General features: G+C 42.9%; 1 protein-coding gene across 3 annotated transcripts in view; it reads right to left on the minus strand.

The window, feature by feature from the left end:
• rspo1 (R-spondin 1) overlaps window positions 1-24,048 on the minus strand; it is a 59,110-nt gene that overhangs the window by 11,248 nt on the left and 23,814 nt on the right. The window contains exons 1-5 of one of the 3 annotated variants that reach the window (XM_015950063.3): window positions 21,974-22,492; window positions 16,881-17,485; window positions 13,610-13,804; window positions 2,407-2,550; window positions 682-906 (exon numbers count right to left, since the gene is read on the minus strand). In XM_015950063.3, the coding sequence (XP_015805549.1) occupies window positions 682-906; window positions 2,407-2,550; window positions 13,610-13,804; window positions 16,881-16,977 (661 nt within the window). In that variant the 5' untranslated portion in view covers window positions 16,978-17,485; window positions 21,974-22,492. Of the gene's footprint in view, window positions 1-681; window positions 907-2,406; window positions 2,551-13,609; window positions 13,805-16,880; window positions 17,489-21,973; window positions 22,493-24,048 lie in introns of those variants that run through there. The other 2 variants (XM_015950062.3, XM_070551854.1) reach the window with 2 other exon arrangements.

Raw genomic sequence — 24,048 nt, forward strand, 5'->3', positions numbered from 1 at the left:
CTGGGGGTGTAGGGACTGGGAAGATCACCAATGTAAGATGGTGCTTGTCCATGTAAGGCCCTTTAGACCAGAACCAGGATCTTGAAATGAACCCTGAAGTTGACAGGCAGCCAGTTAAGCTGGAGGAGAAGCGGGGTGATGCGGGTGTGTTTGGAGGACTTGGTCAGAAGCCGAGCACAGGCCTTCTGAACCACCTGCTGACGGTTCAGGGAGGTTCTGCTCAGACACGTGAAAAGAGAGTTACAGTAGTAACCTCCCTCCATAATTAGGAGGAATAATTACCCTCCATAATTAGATTTTTCAGCCTCTATAAAGTATATGGAACTTTGTTGGGGCTCAAAATGAATGACATGAATGCCACAAGATTCCCATATCGCCATCCCCCACGGCGTGTTCATAATACACATGATGAAGGCGGTGTTACGCCGGCATGATGTGTCTTCTAAAAAGGGCGTAGGAAAGCAAGTCAAAGACGGCACAGGCTTAATGGTATGCTACAGAACCCTCAAGCTGCCTTTATTCAACAACAAAAAGGAAAATGTGGTTTTAAACAATAGAATTGCTTTAATTTCCATTTGTCTGAAAGCAATCGCCTGATTGCAAAGCCTAAAATGTCCTTTCTTTTAAATACCATGAGTCTCAAACATGATTTGCATTCATTAAAGGTGGGTGTGGTTTTACCTCTCACACAAGGTGTTCTGGTCACATTGCACTGCCTCCGTTCAGCCTCTGGGACGCACGTCTGTGAGGTCACAAGTGAAGGGGAGGGGTCCGGACTGTGAATCTGAGGGAGGGGTGAACGAACCCGGGACTGGGAACCTCTCTTAAATCCACATGTTTTGTTCTTCTTCATACAGGAACTCCATTGGCTCCATTCTCCCAGTTCACACTCTGAAGCACGCTGACCTGGGACCAAAAAATATGCAAGCGGCTGAGCGAATGGTCCGTGACTTTAGCATCACAGATTTGTTTCAAATTTTCTGTCTGCTTTTCATACCTCAGTAAGTTTAACTCAGTGTAATGTTGATGGATTTATAGCGGAATAGGATCGGGTTTGGACGGTTGCTAAGAAGCAGAAAATGTATTGCCATCACAGTGCTCATGATGAATGTGGATGCGTTAATTTGAAGGAAAAAGCTAAAAATCCAAAAGGCCAGAACCCTTAAAAGGCTTTTGGATTTTTGCTGTTGTGTTTTCTGCAGCAAAACTAGGATGTTTCACAGTTAACGTTGTTGATTAAAAAGAAATAACAAACCAATTGGGCATGTTTGATTATTGTTTAACATTAAAGGTGAAATATGACACCCTGTGGTCAAATTTGATTGCTGCACTAAGCAAAAAGTTACTTTCTCACTGCCGTTCCATGAGTTTCATGGCCTCTGCCAGTTATGGATCGGCACCAGAAGATTACGAGCAAAGATGAGTCCGTACACAGTAAGTTGATAAGTAGATAAAACATTGTCATATCTCATGCTAGCGCTCTTGGGTGTTACAGTAAGGAGCACTTACTACACTTATTACGGTAATATGTCTCCAGAAAACGTTTCTTCTTCACTGATATTACAACACATTCTCACACCCGAAGTGGCTAAAACTTACGTTGGGTGACCAAGTTGTTGTTTCCGGCACATTGGGAGCGCTGTGCCAGAGCGTCGCTTTCTGACGCCCGCTGTAAAAGGGTGATTACACCTGACTTTTACCCTCTTGCTATTTAACCTTCCCATCACCCCCATCCTAACCTTAACCCACTTGCGCATGCAAAACTATGTTTCTAGTTGTGTCGTCCCTCTCAAACATGGTTAACGAGAAATTTAGAACGCGAAACTGGGTTAAGGTTTGGATGGGGGTGAGGGAAAGGTTAAATAGCAAAAGGTTAGAGGTTAAATATCTGTAAAATGTGCATTTTCCCGCTGGCTTCGAAAACCGACGTTCTGGCATCATGCGGAGCCTCCCGACGTGCTGGAGCCTCCTGACGCGTTGGAAACAAATGCTCAGTCACCCATCGTTAGTTTTAGCCGCTTCGGGTGTGAGAATGTGTTGGATAATAATGAGCGGAGAACCTGTCACACCAGTAGTGTTCTGGTGCTAAATAAGCGAGCGTTATGAATGGATGACCCAGGAAAGTAAAGCGATTCAGCAGATGGTCCAATCATTGCTCTCTGCCACAACCGTCTTATTTGCTGTGGTTTTTAGACAAATGCGAGAGAACCACTTAATTACTTTGTATTTTTTTAAAACATCTAGATAATATTTATAGCTATGCTATGTTAGAACGTTAAGAGGCATGAAAAAAAGTCTTTTACGCTGGTTTTCCTGATTTGCTATAGCAGCTTTAATACCTTCAGCTGAGGGCATGTGGGAACTAATATGGATTAAGTACTACATCGATTTGGTAAAAATACTCACCGATGCACTCCATGGTCTCATTGTCGGTGTGCAGGCCTGGAGGGCAGCTGACATAACATCGCCCACTGTGTGAATACAAGCCCTCCTTACATTTTGTGCAAAAATTGCGATTGAAACATGCTTCACAATTGTCTATTTTACACTCTGAAAAACAGAGACAAAAAAGAGATCATGAAAAGAATCATTTTTAGTTTGCAAAATAATGTTTATGTATCAAGACTAGATTTAGAGACTAAATTTGATAGAAAACAATATGAAATACTTTGTTTCCCCTGGAGAATAGCTGCCCTCACACAATAAAATCCACAAATAACCCTATATAACATTTACACAATGCAAACCTACGTGTATTTCACCCAAAAAACACATCGTACAGTTACTATTTTTACAGATATATAAATTTATGTAAAGCGTGGGTAAGGTTCATGACATTCTAAAACACAGAAGTGTGTTTTCATTGAGTTCTCTCAGGATATAGCATGAATATTTCATATTCACCATTCTTGAGAGACAGAGCAAAAACAAATACCCTCCCAGAGATTTATTGGGTACTCAAATAAATGTTTTTAAAACTTTTTCTAGTACAGGATCAGTCTGTCTGCAAAACCTGGGGCCTAATTCATCAAACGTTCGTAGAAACGTTCCTATATTTAATCCTACAAATGAAATTTAGAATGTTCAGCCCAAAGCCTGAATTGTGAAATGTGCGGTGGCCTCTCGTACGGATGTTCCTCCGCTATCAGCTGTTGATTAATCCCACTTGTGCGTACTCAGGTGCTCGTGCCTGTTGACAGCAGGGGCGCCTCCAGAAAATTTTGATAGGGGTGGCCAGATGGGGCCAAAGAAATTTTTGGGGAGGCACACCAAACTGGTCCTTGTGGTAACTCTGGGAGAATTTAGCCTGTGGCAATGTACTGCGTTGCACCTTTATTCATTTTTGTTAAAATAACAGTACATGTCCAAAACATTTAACTTACATTTTACAAATGCAATCATTTTATAAAAATACATTTCAGTTCTTTAAAATTTTACCCCAAATTTAATCAAATATTTAATTTTTTTAGGTTTATTTACCTGTGTTGCTGTGTTCACAAAAATGGTTTTTAAAATGGTGAGTAGCAGAAACATATGCATATTTTTTATTCTGATTATTTCTTTACTCATTAATTGTAATATTTTTATTTTGTTTTACAATTATGTCTTGAATAACCAAGAATAATATATGGTTTGACTGAACATTAATGTGATTCATTAACACTGGCTTTTCCTGGGGGGCCAGCATTTTTCTATGGGTGGCCACCCCTTGGGGGCGCCCTTGGTTGACAGCCATTTGCACAGAGAAACACCCTCAATTAACCATATTTGGTCACGCTACGTCCTCAGCACATGAGGGGATTCCCTGTTTTTTTTTTATTTATTCATTATCTTTTTTTAAAAATAAGAAACTGTATTGACAACAAGATCGAAACACTGGTTTACAGAGGTTAAAAACGTGGTCGGGAAAGAGGAGAGGTTCCTGTTAGAAATAAACAAAGAAACGGATTTGATAAATCGTAAAGTTGTCATTTACATTTAAGGAGTCGTTCTGTTTGGAGTTATATTTGGAAATGTTGTCTGAGAGTGCAGCCTCTGTGATGTCATTCAGTCTGGTTACCTTGGCACCGCGGCGTGTATGATCTGGGAGCAGAGGAGGTTCAGGAAGGTTTTCATAGTTTTAAAATAAAATATGAACTGGGATCAAATTTGTAAGGTTTGTCTGTTGCACCACAAGGGGTCCCAAATCCAAGCATAGGGGAAGGATTTCCTAGTGCGCTCACAGAGAACGCGTTCCCTCCAGACAGCACGTTCTGGTAAATCTTCCAATAACGCAGAACTGCCATGACATAATGTCAGATTACTGTCGGTCACTGGTGTCTTTTATTGGTTTTAGCACCAATTGTGCAAAAATGCAGTTTTTCCAAATTACATACTGGATAAAAAAAATTTGTGGATGAGAAACACATTTGGATGACTGAGACATTCGGTATTGCTCTTCCCCGTTGCTGTTCCTTTGCACGGTCAGAGCTGTTCTTACATTTAGGAACGTTTCTACGCACAAGTACAAAATGAGAAATACCACACAATGCATACGATTGTCCCTATGCTCGAAAAACACACAGACCTGAGCCTAAGTACGTTTGGTAAATGAGAAGAGTACAATTTGAAAGATTTCTAATACATTTCAAATGCAAGGCCTAAATCCAAAATATACTTTGCTTTAAAGAAACATGTTTATTCTAATGATTCTTTCAAAAATGATAAAAACCGAGACATCTGTGAATTAGTGTATGTGCAGAAATCTGGACTCGTTTTATTCCTATCTTCGAAACCTAAAAATGACCACACTGGAAATGACGACAAATTCAGAAAGGATTTAAAATCAAACGCCTCAGTGGAGTCCAAATATTTTTGCCTCCTGCTACCCATTATGTTTTCTTTGAGCCCTTTGACAGCTAAATTTGACTTCACTGATGTTTGTAGCCTCATAATTTGATACAAATGTTGCTAACAAGACATTCATGAATGACATGTATAACGACAGATGATTGGATAATAATCCAGATAGCAACCAAGTGCCTCGGAAAGCTACTTAAAAGGAAGATGTATCCCTTTGTTGCTGCAAACTTGGATGCTGAATGGATTTTGAATTGAAAACAAATACAAATTAGAATGAATTTGTTGCTAACAGGAGAAAATCCCGTCTTTTTAGCCAAATTTTATTGAGGCCTGAGGGTTTGTCTGTTAAACTTTATTATACAAGAGAAACTAAGCTGGTTGTAATTATTCAGAAGAGGAAGCCTCGTTTTATTAGGGCGGAAACAATCGATGCACTCATTAAAATGTAAAAAATGGATTACATTATATGAAATCAAATGTTTTCTACTTTCTTTTTAATGTCAGAAAATGCCTAAATTATTTTGTTTAATGCAAGTCTTAGGAAACGGAGGGCACTAAACTAAAACGCTGTGCACAGCAAACACCGTGTCCTCACATGAGCCCTGCAGACAAGAGCCAAACGAAAAAAATAAAAATGCAGACATAGTTTGATTAAAAACAAACACAACACAGTAAAAGTGTTTTCATTGAGATTTCAGTCCAATCATTGATTCTGCACACACATGGGATGGGTGTGTGGGGGGGTTCTCTGCCACAAGTAAGAGAATGAAAGTAGTTTATTAACATCTTGGAGCGTGGCCATTGTTCTAGCCGATGTCTTAGTGAGCCAAACCTGCTCGTTACCACCGCGAGGATCGTTACAATGCCCAAATTCTATTGGATTTGGCTTTTATGGGATTATTTTGAACTGGGTATGCAGCAAATAGTCATGAAACTGTAGTGGTGTCTAAAAAGTGTTTTGTGGCTAAGAGCCACTAGGGGGAGCATTGTTGTGCCGGTTAGTTCTTTGTGACCTCTGGGTAGACCAGAAGAAGACGCGTAGTTGTTGTATGTGAGTTCCCTGTGAACGCAGCAGCATAAAGGTTCAACAGTAACTGAGTTACTGGAGTATACGCTGGTTCTTCCCCCAAGATATCACATAAATTGGGGATGAGGATAAAGAAGCGACAGCTGGAAAGAAACAGCGGAGCTACAGGGCGCGGCGAGGCAAGGAAGTGCCGGCGACCGGAGGAGCTGCTTCAGAGGGGGAAAAAGTGAAAAAAAAAAGGAAAAAAGAAAAAAGGAAACAAAACCATGGCGGCCGCGATAGGAACGGTGAGTCCTTTTGCCAGAGAATCCCAGTCTTGGGAGGAATACAGAGAGATGCTGGAGGTTTTTTTTTTTTCGAGGCAAATGAGATAGATGACGCTGATAAAAGAAAGCTGTTTTGTTAAGTGGAGTGGGTTCGGCTACATACAGCTTGCTGAGGAGCTTGTTAAGCCCGGAAACGCCGAAAGATAAAACTTATGATGAGCTCATACAAATACTCCAGACTCATTTCAGCCCCAAGCCAAGCCAGATTGTGCAGAGATTTAAATTCAACTCCAGAATGCAAAAGACCGGAGAAACTGTGGCTGAATATGTGGCTGAGTTGAGGAGGCTGGCTCAGCACTAAGAATATGGAATAGGGGCAGTGCTTTCGCATGGAATGCTGGATGGGTCAGAACAACCCATAGGGTTTGTCTCAAGGACACTCGAGTCAGCGGAAAAGAATTAATCACAGTTGGACAAAGAGGGCCTAGCGGTGGTGTTTGGCGTTAAGAGGTGCCACAGGTACCTCAATGGACATCAGTTCACCATCGTCACTGACCATCAACCACTGATTTCATTATTTAATTAAATGAGGGCAGCGCCACAGATGGCTTCACCACGTATTCAGAGGTGGGCAGTGACCCTGGGAGCTTACGACTTTACCATTGTGTACAAAGTGGGTAAAGACCATGGCAATGCAGATGCCTTGAGCAGGTTGCCGTTATGTCCAAGGGAGGAAGAAACTAAGGAAACCACAGGAGAAGAAGAGCGTGTGTTGATGTTCCAGGACAGTGATGTTCCACTGGTGAGTGCAGCCCAGATAAAAGAAGGGACAGAGAAGGATCCGGTCATGAGCCAGGTGCAGGAGTTCATACTAAGAGGGCAGCCCAGAGCAGTGGAGGAGTCGGCACTGACACCCTATTTCCAAAGAAAAGAGCACTCAGGAGGGTTGTATATTGTGGGGAGGAAGAGTAATTATTTGCCCACAGGGCCATGCAGCACTCCTACAACAACTTCATGACTCCCATCCCTGGAATAACAAGAATGAAAGGATTGGCTCGCAGCTGCATGTGGTGGCCAAACATGGATAAAGAGGTGGAGATGCTAGTAAAGACCTGTACCATTTTTCAGGGAAAATAGGAATAATCCGGCAATGGCTCCATTACATCCATGGGAGGTTCCTGCTCGACATTGGCAACGAATCCACAATGATTATGCAGGCCCCTTCATGGACAAAATGTTCCTGATCCAAGTGGATGCTTTTTCCAAGTGGACTTAAGTACACGCAGTGAACAACTCCACATCTGCCGCAACCATCAAGTGTCTAAGGGAGACTTTTCGTCGTTATAGACTACCAGAAGTCCTCGTGTCGGATGATGGTACGTGTTTTACAAGTGAAGAGTTCCAAGAGTTCGCCCTGAAGAACGGTATTAGGCATATAAAAATAGCGCCGTACCATGCTGCCTCAAATGTGCTAGCCGAGAGAGCTATGGAGACTTTCAAAAATCTGATGAAGAAAAGTGTGGGGGAGTCAGTGGAAACCAAGCCAGAGCTCTTTTTGGCTATCGAATATCCCCACAGTCTACTACCGGGAAATCTCCAGCAGAACTCTTGTGTGGAAGGAAGCTCATATCGACGCTGGATTTGATACATCCAGACTTCAAGAGTCGGGTGATCAGTAAACAGATGGAGCAGAAGCATTTCCATGATCTTCATTCTAAGGCCAGGAGTCTAGATGAGGGGGACTTTGTTCTCACAAAGAACTTCAGCTCTGGTGCTGCCTGGATACCAAGAGTGGTGTCAACAAAAACTGGTCCAGTTTCATACCAAGTAACACTTAGTACAAAGAGTGAGAAGACATATTGATCAGGTGCGTCACAGGCATGTGGACGCTACAATGACATCTTCAAAATAACAACGGCAGGGAACGCAGAAGTTGAAGCTGTCTCCCAGGGCAACAGTAAGCAACTGGTCCACGCTGAGCCAGAGGAGGCTACTGCTGGGGGATCACAACAAGAAAACGTGGAGATTACACCAAGGAGTGAAGAGCCTCAGATGAGGAGGTCACAGAGGAGCAGGAAGGCTCCTGCTCACTTAAAGGACTTTGTTTAGCCTGGGAGTGAATTTTTTTTTTCTTTCCTGTTTTGGTTATGTAGATATACGAAGGTAACAGAGTAAAATTTAACCTGGTAGTCTAGTTGGTTTCCTTAAGGAGTAAGGATTGTTTTTGTTGTGACTTTTATCCTCCTTACCGGGTTGATTTCGAACTGATTTTGTCAGGGGGAGGGGGATGTAGTTAAGTGACTATAAAGTGTTTTGTGGCTAAGAGTCACTAGGGGGAGCATTGTTGTGCCGGTTAGTTCTTTGTGACCTCTAGGTAGACCAGAGGAAGAAGCTTAGTTGTTGTATGGTGAGTTCCCTGTGAAAGCAGCAGAATAAAGGTTCGACAGTAACTGAATTACTGGAGTATATGCTGGTTCTTCTCAAAAGATATCACAAAACAAATACAAAAAGGCTTTATTTTAACAAATGTTTCTGTTGTACTTGTGGATTCTTAAAGCTGTTATTGCAAATTTGGAGAACAAGTTGGCTTAAAACACTTTTTTCATGCCACTTAACAAATTGACATAGTTTAGATATAAATATATTGTGGTGTTTAATAAAAAGTCGTTACCTCACATTTGTCTAAAAACCTCTGCCAGTAACATATTTCAGACCAAAAGTAACTATAGGACCAAACAATTGTGGGTCTCGCCAAACCACAGCACTTCCGCACCTCCCAGGGTCCTCCATGCATTATGCTGAACTGAAAATAAATTCCTAATCAAATATTTTTTAGTTGATAGTTGAAAACACTTGTGTTTCTTATTGTGAGCCTCCTGATTTAGGTTATTTGGAAAGGTTGGTTCAGTTCAACCAGCTGTATTTAGGGTTGTGAGTCTTTATGGTGCTAATGTTGTGGGACAGTAGTTAAAATTTCTGGAACCACTCCCACAACAGACAATGACATGAGAGACAGTTATCAGCGTCTTGAGTGGAAAAATGAATGAATGGACGTTTTTTGTCACATGCATATGAGAAAACACGAATTATGTTAAAATGCTAATGAATGGTCATATTTGTGCAACATTTACTGTGAATGTCGTGCAAATTTTTTTCATTGAATCTGCAAAAAAAGCAAACTTTTAAACACAAACATGGTCACAGAACTCCCACCCATCCCATCAGTTATCATCCCCAGGCCACATCAGCAAGAAACCGGAACCCACATTGCCTTGGTAAATGAGTGCTAAACGTCAGTTGCCATTTTCGTCGTCGTCGTCTTCCTCCGCTTATCCGGGTCCGGGTCGCAGGGGCAGCATCCCAACTAGGGAGCTCCAGACCGTCCTCTCCCCAGCCAACTCCACCAGTCCCTCCAGCAGGACCCCAAGTCGTTCCCGGACCAGACTGGAGATGTAACCTCTCCAACGTGTCCTGGGTCGACCCGGGGGCCTCCTGCCGGCAGGACATACCTGAAACACCTCCCCAGGGAGGCATCCAGGAGGCATCCTGACCAGATGCCCAAAACATCTCAACTGACTCCTTTCGATCCAGAGGAGCAGCGGGTCTACTCTGAGTCCCTTCCGAATGTCCGAGCTCCTCACCCCGTCTCTAAGGCTGAGCCTGGCCACCCTACGGAGGAAACTCATTTCAGCCGCTTGTATCCGCGAACTCGTTCTTTCGGTCACTACCCAAAGCTCATGACCATAGGTGAGGACTGGGACGTAGATCGACCAGTAAATCGAGAGCCTGGCTTTCTGGCTCAGTTCCCTCTTCACCACGACAAATCGGCTCAGCGTCCGCATCACTGCAGACGCTGAACCAATCCGCCTGTTGATCTCCCGATCCCTCCTACCCTCACTCGTGAACAAGACCCTGAGATACTTAAACTCCTCCACTTGAGGTAGGAACTCTTGCCTGACCCAGAGTTGGCAAGCCACCCTTTTCCAGTCGAGAACCATGGTCTCAGATTTGGAGGTGCTGATCCTCATCCCAGCCGCTTCACACTCCGCCGTGAACCTACCCAGCAAGAGGTGAAGGTCAAAGCTGGATGAAGCTAGGAGGACCACATCATCCGCAAAAAGCAGAGACGAAATTCTCCTGCCACCAAACTCGACACATTCCACACCAAGACTGTGCCTAGAAATCCTGTCCATAAAGGTTATGAACAGAACCGGTGACAAAGGGCAGCCCTGGCAGAGTCCAACCTTCACCGGGAACAGGTCCAACTTACTACCGCCTATGCGGACCAAACTCACGCTCCTCTGGTAAAGGGACTGAATGGCCCTTAACAGAAAGCCACCCACTCCATACTCCTGGAGCGTCCCCCACAGGGTGCCCCTGGGGACACGGTCATAAGCCTTCTCCAAATCCACAAAACACATGTGGATTGGTTGGGCAAACTCCCATGCCCCCTCCATCACCCTTGCAAGGGTATAGAGCTGGTCCACAGTTCCACGGCCAGGACGAAAACCACATTGTTCCTCCTCAATCTGAAATTCAACTATCGATCGGACCCTCCTCTCCAGTACCTTGGCGTAGACCTTTCCAGGGAGGCTGAGGAGTGTGATCCCCCTGTATTTGGAACACACCCTCAGGTCACCCTCCTTAAAGATGGGGACCACCACCCCGGTCTGCCACTCCACAGGAACTGCCCCCGATGACCACGCAATTTTGCAGGGACGTGTCAACCACGACAGCCCTACAACATCCATAGCCTTGAGATACCCAGGACGAATCTCATCCACCCCTGAGGCTCCGCCGCTGTGTAGTTGTTTGACTACCTCAGCAACTTCTGCCCCCAAGATTGAACAGTCCATCCCCAGGTCTCCCGGCTCTGGCTCCTCTTCGAAATGCGAGTAGGTGGGACTGAGGAGCTCCTCAAAGTGTTCCTTCCACCGCCCGACTATAGCCCCAGTTTATGTCAGCATCTCCCCATCCCCACTGTAAATGGTGTGAGCGAGCTGCTGCCTCCCCTCCTGAGGCGCTGGATAGTTTGCCAGAACCTCTTTGGTGCTGCTCGATAGTCTTTCTCCATGGTCTCACCAAACTCCTCCCACGCCCGAGATTTTGACTCGGCAACTGCCACTGCTGCACCCCGCTTGGCTATCCGGTACCCGTCTGCTGCCTCCGGAGACCCACAGACCAGCCACGCCCTGTAGGCATCCTTCTTCAGCCTGACGGCTCCCCGAACCTCTGGTGTCCACTGGTGGGTACGGGGGTTGACACCCCAACTGGCACCAGCCACCTTGCGACCACAGCTAGCAACAGCTGCCTCAACAATCGCAGAGTGGAACAAGGCCCACTCGGAGTGGATGTCCCCCACTGCTCCCGGGACGCGGTCGAAGCTCTGCCGGAGGTGGGAGTTGAAGACCGTCTTGACAGGTTCTTCTGCCAAGCGTTCCCAGCCGACCCTCACTATGCGTTTGGGTCTGCCTGGTCTACACGGCATCCTCCCCTGCCATCTGATCCAACTCACCACTAAGTGGCAATCAGTTGACAGCTCCGCTCCTCTCTTCACTCGGGTGTCCAAAACATATGGCCATAGGTCAGGTGATACAACTACAAAGTCTATCATTGACCTGTGACCTAGGCTGCCCTGGTACCAAGTGTACCGATGGGCATCCTTATGTTCGAACATGGTGTTCGTTATGGCCAAACTGCGGCTTGCACAGAAGTCCAATAACGAAACACCACTCGAGTTCAGATCAGGTGGGCCGTTCCTCCCAATCACACCCCTCCAGGTCATGCTGTCATTGCCCACGTGAGCATTGAAGTCCCCCAGCAGGACAATGGAGTCCCCTGATGGAGCACTATCTAGCACTCTAGCAGGGACTCTAAAAAGGGTGGGTAATCTGAACTGATATTTGGCGCATAAGCACAAACAACAGTCAGGACCCGTTCCCCAACCCGAAGGCGCAGGGAAGCTACCCTCTCATCCCCCGGGGTAAACCCCAACACACAGGCAGAGAGTCTTGGGGCTAACAAAAAGCCAACCCCAGCCCTCCGCCTCTCACCCAGAGCAACTCCAGCAAAGGAGAGTGTCCAACCCCTCTCAAGGACTTGGGTTCCAGAGCCAATGCTATGTGTCGAGGTGAGTCCGACTATATCTAGCCGGTACCGCTAAACCTCTGCCACAAGCTCCTGCTCCTTCCCCGCCAACGAGGTGAGGTTCCATGTCCCAATAACCAGTTTCCTTGTCTGGGGGTCGGACCGCCAAGGCTCTCGCCTCGATCTGCCACCCGATCCACTCTGCACCGGACCCTTCATGTTCCTCCTGCGGGTGGTGGGTCCACAGTTGGATGAGCCCATGTATCCGGTTCGGGCTGGGCCCAGCCGGGCCCCGTGGGCGAAAGCCCGGCCACCAGGCGCTCGCTCATGGGCCCCAACCCCAGGCCTGGCTCCAGGGTTGGACCCCGGTAACCCTCTGGGCCAGGTACTCCGACTCTTTGTTTTTACTTCCATGAAAGATCTTCTGAACCGTTCTTTGTCTCACCCTTCACCTAACATCCATTTGTCATGGGAGACCCTACCAGGGGAACAAAGTGCCCCAGACAACATAGCTCCTAGGATCATTAGGGCACTCAAACTCCTCCACAACGGTAAGGTGACGGTTGCCATTTTCTAGATCCAAATGTCTTTTGTTGTCTGACTTCAAATGGTGTTTTTCTTTTTTGGGACTCTAAAGCTGAAGTGGTAGCAGCCGGCTGTTTCTCCTTCTCTGATGTTATTGAGTGGAGAACCTCTTACACCAGTGGTGTTCTGGTGCTAAATACGCCCGCGTGTTATGAGTAGAGGACCCAGGTAAATCTGTAAGCACGTTGGCCCAGTGAGACCGGGAGGTTTTCAGACAAATGCAAGAGAATGACTTCATTAATTAATTATTATTGTACATGTTAGAATTTTAAGAAGCATGAGAAAAAGGTTTTATGCTAACTCGTTTTGCAGATTTGCTATTGCAGCTTTTAAGCCACAAAAGGCCTTCCTTAGTTCTCTTTGTTTTGCAAATTATCTCAGTTTCATTCGCACTGATTATTTTATCATACTTGTCCCAAAAGTAGTTTCATCTGATGCGCTTGTCTTATGGAGACTAAATTGAAAAACATTTAAGTCAGGTTCCTGATGCACACAATGACTGCCAACTATTTTGACACGAAATGTATCTTCAAAGTTGCACATTCTGGACAAACTACCATTGGGAATTTGCTGACACAAGTTGCAGCCCAGTTAGTTCCACACTAGCTTGAGTTTGACCCCTCAGGTCTATGTAATAATAAACAAAGATATACTAAATAATCAAACTAAATACACAAACTCTATACAGCACTGAACAAATGCACACATAGTCAGACAGGTTTGAGTTGACATCCATTGGCGTTAAGAACAAGGACCGCTCGTGCACATGCATGCTCACTCACATCCTGTTCACAAAACTCACGTGTGCATCTGTTGTTGTCTTCTGGATTCCTCGTGCCATAGTATCCCACAGGGCAGGAGGGGAGGCACACTCCTATCTGTCGGATGTCATTGCGCTCCAGGAAGATAAAGAGCTTGGGCTTACATTTAATGCAGCCATTGTACTCAGAGCATCGGTCACAGCCTTTGGGGCAAGATGGTGGTCCTTCAGTACTAACTGTGGAAAACAAATGCACAGAAAAACCAGGGATCACAGTGATGCAATGGAACGAGTTGTATCATCACATGAAAACAAACTTTTAATAGGAAATGAGACCGGGAAGTCATCCACAGCTTATAAAACTGTGCAACTTTAATATTTTGTTCCGTCTTCACTAATAGTCGTAGTAAAGCCAGAATTTTAAAGAGCCTAGGAAAACAGCTCACTTTGAGCAAGGCAGGCCAAACATCTTTGTTTGAACAGTTGCTTGTTGTTTATTTCAAAACTGTACAGAAACGCAGAAGAAGTACGGCTGACATTTAAACAAGAGTCAGCTGGTTGGCTCTAGAAACGGCTGGGGGTGTAAAAAGAATTACAACAGTACGAGGACGAGTGCAGAACAAGTGCTTTCAGGCAAAAAATCAGTAAATGTCTTCCAGTGGAACACGCAGCACATTAACATGTCTTTTTCATCATCCCCTCATCCTCTAAAAGAAATTAAACGGAGGCACGGAGAAACAGTAGTCCAGATCGTTTCTAGGAAACGAGTGTTACAGTGCACATCCTGAACTTTCATGAACTAAAACAACAGTTGATTCATTGCCCCTCGCTATCAGCTCTACTGACTCTCATACGGCAATCAATCTACCGCGCCGCTGCCTCCCACAGATAAGTCAAAGGCAAAATGTGTTAAAGTGTCCTTCCAGGAACTGATTACTCCATGCCTGATTAATAGCAACGGGCATTAATAATAGAGCCAAGTTTTATTGGTTACAAATCATGAGTAATGTGGTGAAATCAAAACTCACAGCTGAGAATGAGACGTCTTAGATCTCTGTGTGCAACTGAATTCATTCTGAGATTTAACACAAGAGGCTGGCGAGGAACAATACAAATAATGCATGAGGATTTTCAATTGTCAGCTGTTTTCCTACCCGGGGGTGCCGTTGACAATAAGTGAATCTGATCACACAAAAGACATAAAAGCAGTAAATCAGACGTGTAAATTACAAACATCTTGGATATTTGGAAGCTAATCAGCTTCAGCTTGGTGTGACAGTTTAAAGGGTTCAGTTAAAAGTTTTATATTACAAAGCAGAGATTCATAAGAAGCTGTTTCTGCCACTGCATTGATCTGGTCCTTCAGTTTCAGACGTGCAGCGACTTCCATTGACTCTGGGTGATCCTGGAAGCTGTCACAAGCCTGATAGCAGTTTTATTCTTGACATTTTCAGTGCCTTCCAGAATAAGCTGTTTCAGGGCTCTGCCACTTTAAAGGTGCAATTTGTAAGAATTCTACTGCAAAATATTCACAAAACAGTCTAATGTCTCAATCATGTTGGACAGAAGGTTATATTGAAACAGATTTAATTCAGCCGGCTGGGGTGTTTTCAGTTTTTCTTCTTTCTAAATAAATGAAAGCAGGACATAGTTACTGCTTTCACTCGGAGTTTGCCAGATCTGTAGTAAGCTAACACAGCATCACAGCCAGACATTTGTAATTCAGCAAGCAAAAAACACCAGAGTTGTTTAAAGAACCAAATCCAATATACTGGAGCAACCCAGAAGTTATTTCTTGTACCCCTAAGAAGCCACATCATCGTTTTGTTTTACTCTAATATCGGGTAAAGAAAGCTAGAGGCTAATGTTGAGCTAACTATGCTAATGGTAAATTAGAAGCAAATAGTCTGTTCTAAAAACATCTCAAGCTTTTCTTTTAATTACTAACAACTCAATATTACAGTGAAATGTGTGTGTGAAGTGAATAATGAGTCAACTGTGGCGTTTTACTTCCTTTAATGAGTCGTTCAGAACTATATCAGCAAGCTAACAGCAAAATGGCAAACAATTGTACTTCCAGTGCTGGAGAAATATTACCGTAATACGTGTAGAAAATGCTCCGTAACATAAAACACCCGACTGCCAACACCAGATATAACAATGCATTTATCTACTTATCAACATATGGTGTATGAATTGTCTTTCATTGTCAACTAGAATCTTCTGGCACTAATCCTAACTAGCAACAGTCATGAAAGTAAATGTATTGCTTAGAAAAATGGACTGCAGGTACCTAATTTGACTACAGGATATCATTTTTACAAATTGCACCTTTAAGAAAGCAAGTTATTGCTGACCACACCCCCCACTTAGGCTGCTATAAGCTGAGAAGCTAAGACATTTGGGAGAGGCTTGGAGTAGATTCGCTGCTATTTCCCTGTTTGTGACATCACAAACGAGGACTTTTTGAAACCAACTGTTTTAGGTACATAGTCTTTCAAATCCAACCTAAACAGGGGACGATTTTCTTTTTTACTTTTATGTTTGGAGTGTTTATAGAGGGAATAGAGACCTGCGTAGCTGCACAAAAGATACCCTTTAAAGGGAATCATGAGTGTTGGCAGTTACCCTCTGGCATCATCACTCTGCGGTTGTGTGTTTACCATATTTTGCTAAATTATCCAGCTTTCATAGGTATCCCGTCCCAGTATGTGTGATTTATTTTAGAGGGACAGCTGTTACTGTGGCCTATGGCGGTATTGAATGTATTTTGGCTACGAGAGGTGGGTCGAGCTTGACCTTTGCTAAAAGCTCCTCGTGTGCAAAAGAAGAATAAATTCTGAGGCCTGTGATGTACTGAACGCTGTCATTGTATCTGCGTGAGGTCAGAAAAATGCTTGCAACAAGACCGGCAGCATGTTCCAAGTGAGGGCTTAGAACTGTCAGGTACTCTATTACGTGCCCACGCAGCCAGACACGAAACGAGCAGAGGCTTTGAGAGGGAATCCATCAAAAATCCTTCTCTAAACAACTCTAATACCGATTAAAAGTTTTACATAAACTCAGTGAGGCATAATCTCAAAAGAGCAAGACAGCTGAGCCATTCCGGGGAAACTCTGAACCTAACATAACCCGCCTTGAAAAAACAAATAGGAATGATGGGAAAATAAACAAAATGTTAGCTTTACTTTGCTTATTACATGTTTATAACACATCCACCACAATGAGTCAGATGTTAGAAATGAAAAGCAGGATTGCTGCAATGGAAGAGGAAAGAAAAAGAAACGAGAATACAGAGTAAGTGTGAACTCACCCCTTGTCTGCCTTCTCGCCTTGGAGAGCTTGAGAACATCGCTGTGACCCATGGAGCTGAGAATGATCATCGCCAGCGCCACTAGACCCAGCTGCATAGTCCCTGTTGCCTTCCTGGCTGTGCAAGGTCCCCCCTGCAAACAGATGGATCAGGTAGGGGGTGGTCCCCCTTCCTTTGTGGGACAGGTGGATCCCTCTGATCTTCTTTCCTTCAGTTTCCCGGGCTCTCTGTGACTCTCACTCTACTGGCTGTTTTTTCCACGAGTCTGAGCTGCAGACTGCAACTGCACATCCGGACAAGCCCGAAGCACAGCAAGTCATCCTTCTGGTGGTGGCGCAAACAGATGGTGGTGACAGAATGAGGAGGAGGGGGTCAAGGGGTATTGCAGGCACCGAAGACAGAGGCGTGTTGAAGCGCTCGTGGTTCAACCCATGAAATTTATGAAGAGCTTTAAGGCGAGCGGGAAGCCATCTGTTTTAGGCAGGTTTGCTGTCATCGAGTGTGTGAACTCACAAACGCGTGCCACTCCGAAAAATGGGGGGGTGTGCAAAAGACGGATGGAGGTTTCAGACTATGTGTGACAACACATTTGCTCGAACTGAGGCCTGCTGAGAAAAACAAAGCCGGGAAAACAAAGAGAAAAAAGGTTTTGCTGGGTTTTAATATGGAAAATAATGCATGACAGATCAAGTGTCAGGAAAACGGAAAGTAAATGTTTACACGTTTAAAAAGCAAAGGCCCAGCTTCTATTCCCCTGAGTTGCACAAATCGCCTGACTGCCAGTAAAAATGTAATTAAAGACAAAAATAATAATTCTCACTTTAATCTTAGAATCTTTACTTCAATCTAAAGACTCATAAGGACAATAATCTCTGTGTTTTTGCCTCTTCTTCTCAGAATTCTGCCTTCTGAAATCAATCTCAAAGTTCTCAGATTAGAATTTTTTAAAATCAACGTCAGAATTCTTGGATAAAAGTGAGAATTTTCAGATTAAAGGAAGAAGTCTGACTTTAATCTCAGATTTATGACTGGAGATTAAAATCAGAATTTTAACTTCATTGTCAAAATTCTGCCTTTAATTTCGGAATTATGACTTTTGAGATTCAAGTCATAATTTTGAGAATAAAGTTAGAATTCTGACTATAAACTCAGGGTTATGACTTTGAGATTAAAGTCAGAATTCTAAGATTAAATTTCGAAGTCCAACTTTCAAATCAGAAGTCTCAGAATAATGACTTTTGAGGTTAAAGTCAAAATTATGAGATTAAAATCAGAGATCTGAGATTATAGTCAAAATTATGAGATTGAAGTCAGAATCGCGAGTTTAATCTCAAAATTCTCACTTCTGAGATTAAGGTCAGAAAGATTGAAGTCTGACTTTAATCTCACAATTCTGAGAAAATTGTGAGAATCCTGAGATTTAAGTCAGGATTTTGACTTTTGAGATTAAAGTCAGAGTTTTGAGATTAAAATCAGAATTGCGACTTTAATCTCAGAAGTCTCACTTCTGATTAATGTCTGGCTTTAATCTCACAATTCTGAGAAAAAATTTGACTGCTGAGATTTAAGTCAGAGTTCTGATTTTTGAGATTAAAGTCTGAATTTTGAGATCAATGTCAGTTCTGAGAAAAAAATCTTCAGTGGCCCTAATCCTCTTCCATACATCATAAAAAGCAAAATTGTAAAGCCTTTTAGCTCTAAAGCTCACTCATTAGCACAATATTTCCTGCTAAATCAGAATAAAATAGTCTTGTTAAAATGAAAAGTTTGGCCAGGTGTGATCACTCCACAAAGTATTTCCTTGTTGTTGCCCAGAATCTCAAAAGCTGCAGAGAAACTGAAGAAATAGTTGCGACTGGCCAAAAACTAGCCCCCTGCTTCACCCCTCATTAAACCCAAAAAATGACCTTTATCTGCTTTATATGCAATGCTGTAACCCTGAGCTTTAAATTGGTGGCACATGAGAGTGATCTCATTGATTAGCTTGATATAACATTTTAACACTAATGTTTTAAAGTGGAAAAACAGTTGGATCGTCCCGATGTCAACACTTTTAACAAGTGACGATAAATCCTAACCAGATGTGAAAAAATTATATCTATAAAACGTGTCCTGAGCTGCACTCTTTGTGCCACTTCCACCCATCTAAAATAATCTGACTCATGGGGAAATAATCCACCACGAGGAAAACCAAAGGCCATGGACATTGTTGAAGTTCGTGACACGTCTGACCCCGGGTCACTAAAAGATTCTGCTTATCTCTAAAGAAATGAAGTGACATGGATGCGAAGTGCTGCACCAGCTCACACTGAAAGCTTTTGTCTTATTTGGTGCTGAGATCTTTTTTTAGATATTGTCAGGCATCGCCTGCATTTACAGCTCCAGTGTGAAGAGGACACGTTCATATCTGAGCAATGGGAGGTCCTCCCTCGCAGCTCAATAAAAGACAACCAGGACCATATTTGGCTCTGAATCACGCTGACAATAACATTTGCTGGGTCGGAATAATCCAGCAGGCAACGGTGCATTTTAAATCCAAATAAATTCAGGTTTTAACTTGTAGAACTAAAATATCATTAGCAGTTTTGGCTGCAATTAAAATAAATGTTTATATTTAATTTGTATGATTACAAAAAAATACTAATAAAATGTATTTTGATGTTTTTTTAAACACGAAATTCACAAAAAACATGTTTTTATTATTTTCAATTAGAAATACTAAAAATTATCATCATGGATAATTAACTTACGAGATGACTAAAGAACTTACATTTTCATGAAAGTGATGATTTATATTGTGTCATGAAAGTAGCGTTGGTCAAGAATAAACACACTCTTTTAAAAACAATTTAAAGAATATTTTATAGTTTAATAAATCATCTTCAGGGGTGTTGCTAGAGATTTGGGGCCTCGGGGAATAGTATAACATTGGGCCCCATTAAAGCCACAACAACACAGCTGAGAGAAAAAATTATCATTTGTTTCATTAATTTTTTTGAATAAAGAAATTATTATAATAATGGATTTTATTCATTTAAATAGAATTTTAAGTACGCAGACATCACCTTTAGTTCCATCCACTATAGTAAATAATAGTTAACCAATTTGTCAAGTTTTAATTGTTTGTAAAATAAATTCTTACTTTTGTAAACTTGACTGTTTTCTGAAACAAAACAAAGTGTGTACAATCCCCTAATAAATAAAGAATCCTAGAATCTTCTGATTAAACACAATAAAGACCAGGCAGGGTGATATTCTATATTTAGATAGAGTATCACAGCTTATTGGTCCCAAGTAGAGTTAATATATATATATATTGAGCTCCTAAAGTTCTCAATTTACCTAACCCTACACTGATAAAATCATAATTTCATTCAACTTTACAAAAACGTACATGGGCACAACCAGGAGCGGACAGGATATCTGGCATATCGGGCATTTTCTGGTGGACCGTTGCCCACTGTGGGCAAAGTGGGCCCCCCTCCTACTTCTTCCGCAAAGACAGCCTGTAGAATTAAGAGACGTACGCGAGTTGCACCCCTTCACGCTCTCATGGCCAGCTGGAAGGTATAATCCCAGGCCCAAATTTTCTGCCCAGTCTAAGCCTGGTCACAACCCATTTGTTGTTTGTTTGTGGAGTCTTTTCTGATTCAATAATGGGAAATGTAAAATCTCCAATTGAGTTAGAGCCCAGCCTTCCCACATTCTTTCAAACCCCAAAATTTCTACAGAAACTGAAAGGTCGGCTCAGCCTGTCTATGTGAGCTGCTGAGATAAACACACGGCTGGACTGCAGTCAGGGGAAGGTTTTTGTCAGCTCGTGGTCCATCCCCCCATTTTTAACCATGACACTCACCAACAGTCATTTCATAAGGCGACTGTGTTACTCTTTAAGAGTCGCCGTTTAGCGCTTTCATCGTTCTTCGTGGATGAGCTACACTGAGCCGAGCCCAGTGAAACCAAGTTCAGCTCATTGAATAATCAGGAGATTAAATTGCCTTCTTTGTAAGCCCCAAGTTTGATCCATCAATTAGTCAGATCCTGAAAAGGAGCTCTCACTCTGGGAATTTGTTGTGATTGAGTAGGTGCAACAACTCTGAGCGCAGAGTTGCAAATGCCTGTTGAACTTTATTCCTGTAACTAAACCTGCTGGTCAATCTGAGAGCTGAACTAAGATAGTCTCTGAATAAAACGTGCATCAAATAACTTCTATCGCAGTCAGACCTGGAAAAACATCATGAAAATGGGAATTTCTGCAGTGACTTTACTAATTTGCGACACTTCAAGCATATTTTTCACATCCACAATGTCAATATAGTCCTTTCTTTTATTTCAACGTCTAACTTGCAATAAATGGACAATTTAAACCTGAAAAATTTACATTTTAGGTTAATTTTCTTTCATTCATGGGTGAATTAATTTACTTAAATCCCAGACTTGATACACAGAAGATGGAAAAACTGGAGAAAAATGTAAGTAAGAAGTTTTAGACAATAAACACCTGGCTACACACCCACATCCAGCGGTTTTAAGCACTTGTAACACCTTCATGTGGCAAACAGAGCCCCACTGGCACAACCCTTAACTCAAATCACCACCAGACTCCTGAAGTTCTGGTCGGCTCCAGCACTGTGGGCTGGTCCTGCACAACTCAGATGAACACAGGTCAGCTTTCCTCCCCCAGAGGCTTGCACAACATGGATTACAACACACTGAAAGGAAGGAAGGAAAATCAAGTCCAGACCTTCCACCTGTCCCTTGTCAAAGCATCTCTGCTCTTCATCTGGTTCATAATGGCTTTTTAAAACCTTCTCCATGGAGTGTCATATCTGCGCCTGAGTGCTGCATAACTTGCAATAATCTCAGATACACGTTTATGTTAAACGCTGGATTTTGTGCACAGTCACTAATCCTGCAAAAACTCAAAGCATGATAGAAATTGTGGATATTCTTAGGAGGAAATGGATGACAGAAAACTATTCAAGCTTTAAAAAAAATGAGACATTTTGAACCTAGTTTCTAATAATAAAATGTATAATAATGAAAATATCAATTGTGAAATTAATTCTCAGAAGTTTCAAATTTTAACTCACCTGTGCGTCAGTCAGGCTGATCGTTTCCGTTTTCTGTGTTTTAAGGTAAAATCCGTTACTTACGCAAATATTCTTCTATATGTCGCGGGCATGTTCAGTTACGCCACAAATTCGCTCCAAAAGGGCTATTTTTGGGGGGACTTAAAGACTCAAAGCGAGAGGGAGGTGTGTTTATAATCCGCCAAGTGACGCTCCTTCGTCCTGTGAAGTCTGAACCCCGTCTGCGCTCAGACTCCTGCGTGGTGCGCTTTTTGAACCCACTTTGGGGTGTTGTGCCATAAAGTGATGGTCTGCCAAGAACGATTCCCCCGCCGCGGGAGCTTGCGCGGCTTGGCCAGCTGCTGCTTAAAATGCAGCCCATTCAAACAACGTCAACACTAAAACACACACACTGTTAGTCAGGGACTTGAGCAGAAGTTCGTGTCCCTTTGACGCAGACACGCACCGGATAGGGAAAATGCGTGGATGGTGGAAAGATCCCAGCAGCTGGGAAAACTGGGAGTTGACAGAGGAGCTATTGAAATTTGGGTTGAGAAGAACAATGAACGTAATGTCATGTAATAAACTGATAGCTTTAGTTTGCTGGATTTTGTTTATGATAAACTCCAAACAAATAGAAAAATAAATAGCCATTGGACAGAACTTGTCACTTGAACGTCTCCAATTTGTAAATAATCTTCTATAAACAGACCACGCCCATTTAGACTCTCCTTTAGAAACACTCTAGGACTTGAGGCCATAGACTGAACTTCATTTTGTGTCATGTGTTGTATAAAAACAGCGTAGATCAAATGTTTAGTAAGACTTTATAGATTAATAAATCTTAATTTCAGAATCTGGAACAGATACTGTAAGAAAGGATGGAGAAAAGTTGAAGAGAGCTATGAATGCATGATTAGGATTGAAACATTTACTCTATATGTGGCAAGGTGGAATAACAAACTGCCCGGGCCCTCGTTACTCCACCTTGTCACGTATAATTTTATAAAATTGTATTATTTAATGTTTTCTCACTCAATATCCATCCATCCATCCATTTTTGGCTGCTTATCTAGGGTCAGGTCGCAGGGGCGCCAGCCTAAGCAGGGAGGCCCAGAATTCCCTCTCCCCAGCCACCTATGCCAGCTCCTCTGGGGAATCCTAAAGTGTTCCAGGGCCAGCTGAGAGACAGTCACTCCTGCGTGTCCTGGGTCTTCCTTTAGGTCTCCTACCGGTCGGACGTGTCTGGAAAACCTCACCAGGGAGGCGTCCAGGAGGCATCCTAACTACATACCTTAGCCACCTCAACTGGCTTCTCTCGATTTGGAGGAGCAGCGGGTCTACTCCGAGCCCCTCCCGGATGACCGAGCTTCTCACCCTATCTCTAAGGGGCAGCACAGCCACCCTGCGGAGAAAACTAATTTAGGCTGCTTGTATCCACAATCTCGTTCTTTCACTACCCAAAGCGCCTGACCACAGATGAGAACATAGATCGGTCAGTAAATCAAGAGCTTTGCCTTCCGGCTCAGCTCTCTCTCCTCCACAGATCGGTCCAACGCCCGCATTACTGCAGATGCAGCACCAATTGGCCTGTCGATCTTTCCCTCACTCATGAACAATATCAAAATCAATATTAAAATAGATAAACAACTATTATTAGTAGTATAAATCATATTGAGTCACGTGACTTGGACTTGAGTCATCATTCTGATGACTTTGGCTTTACTTGAAGAAACAATAAGACGGCAATGACTTGTGAACTACTGACTTGAGGAAAAAAAACATAATACCCGGTATTTATTTAAATGTTTGATCAGCATTCCCTTTCTGATTGAGTTTGGTTGTTTTTGCTGCTTGTTTTGTCCAAGAACCATTCTGACATTTTCAGAATTACTTGTAAATTCCAGGAGTTATTTCTTCATGCTGTAAAAAAAAATTCACACTTGGTCGACTGACTTAAAATTCCAGGTTTAGGATTTGGACTTGACTTGGTTAGATAGAGAATAAAATATATAGCGATACTAAAAGTCAAACAATATTTGCAAGTTTTTTAGACTGAAATTAAAGTATATTTCTGAATTTTTACCCTTTCAGAA

Source organism: Nothobranchius furzeri, chromosome 5 (genome assembly GCF_043380555.1).
Source record: "Nothobranchius furzeri strain GRZ-AD chromosome 5, NfurGRZ-RIMD1, whole genome shotgun sequence".
Lineage (NCBI taxonomy): Eukaryota > Metazoa > Chordata > Actinopteri > Cyprinodontiformes > Nothobranchiidae > Nothobranchius > Nothobranchius furzeri.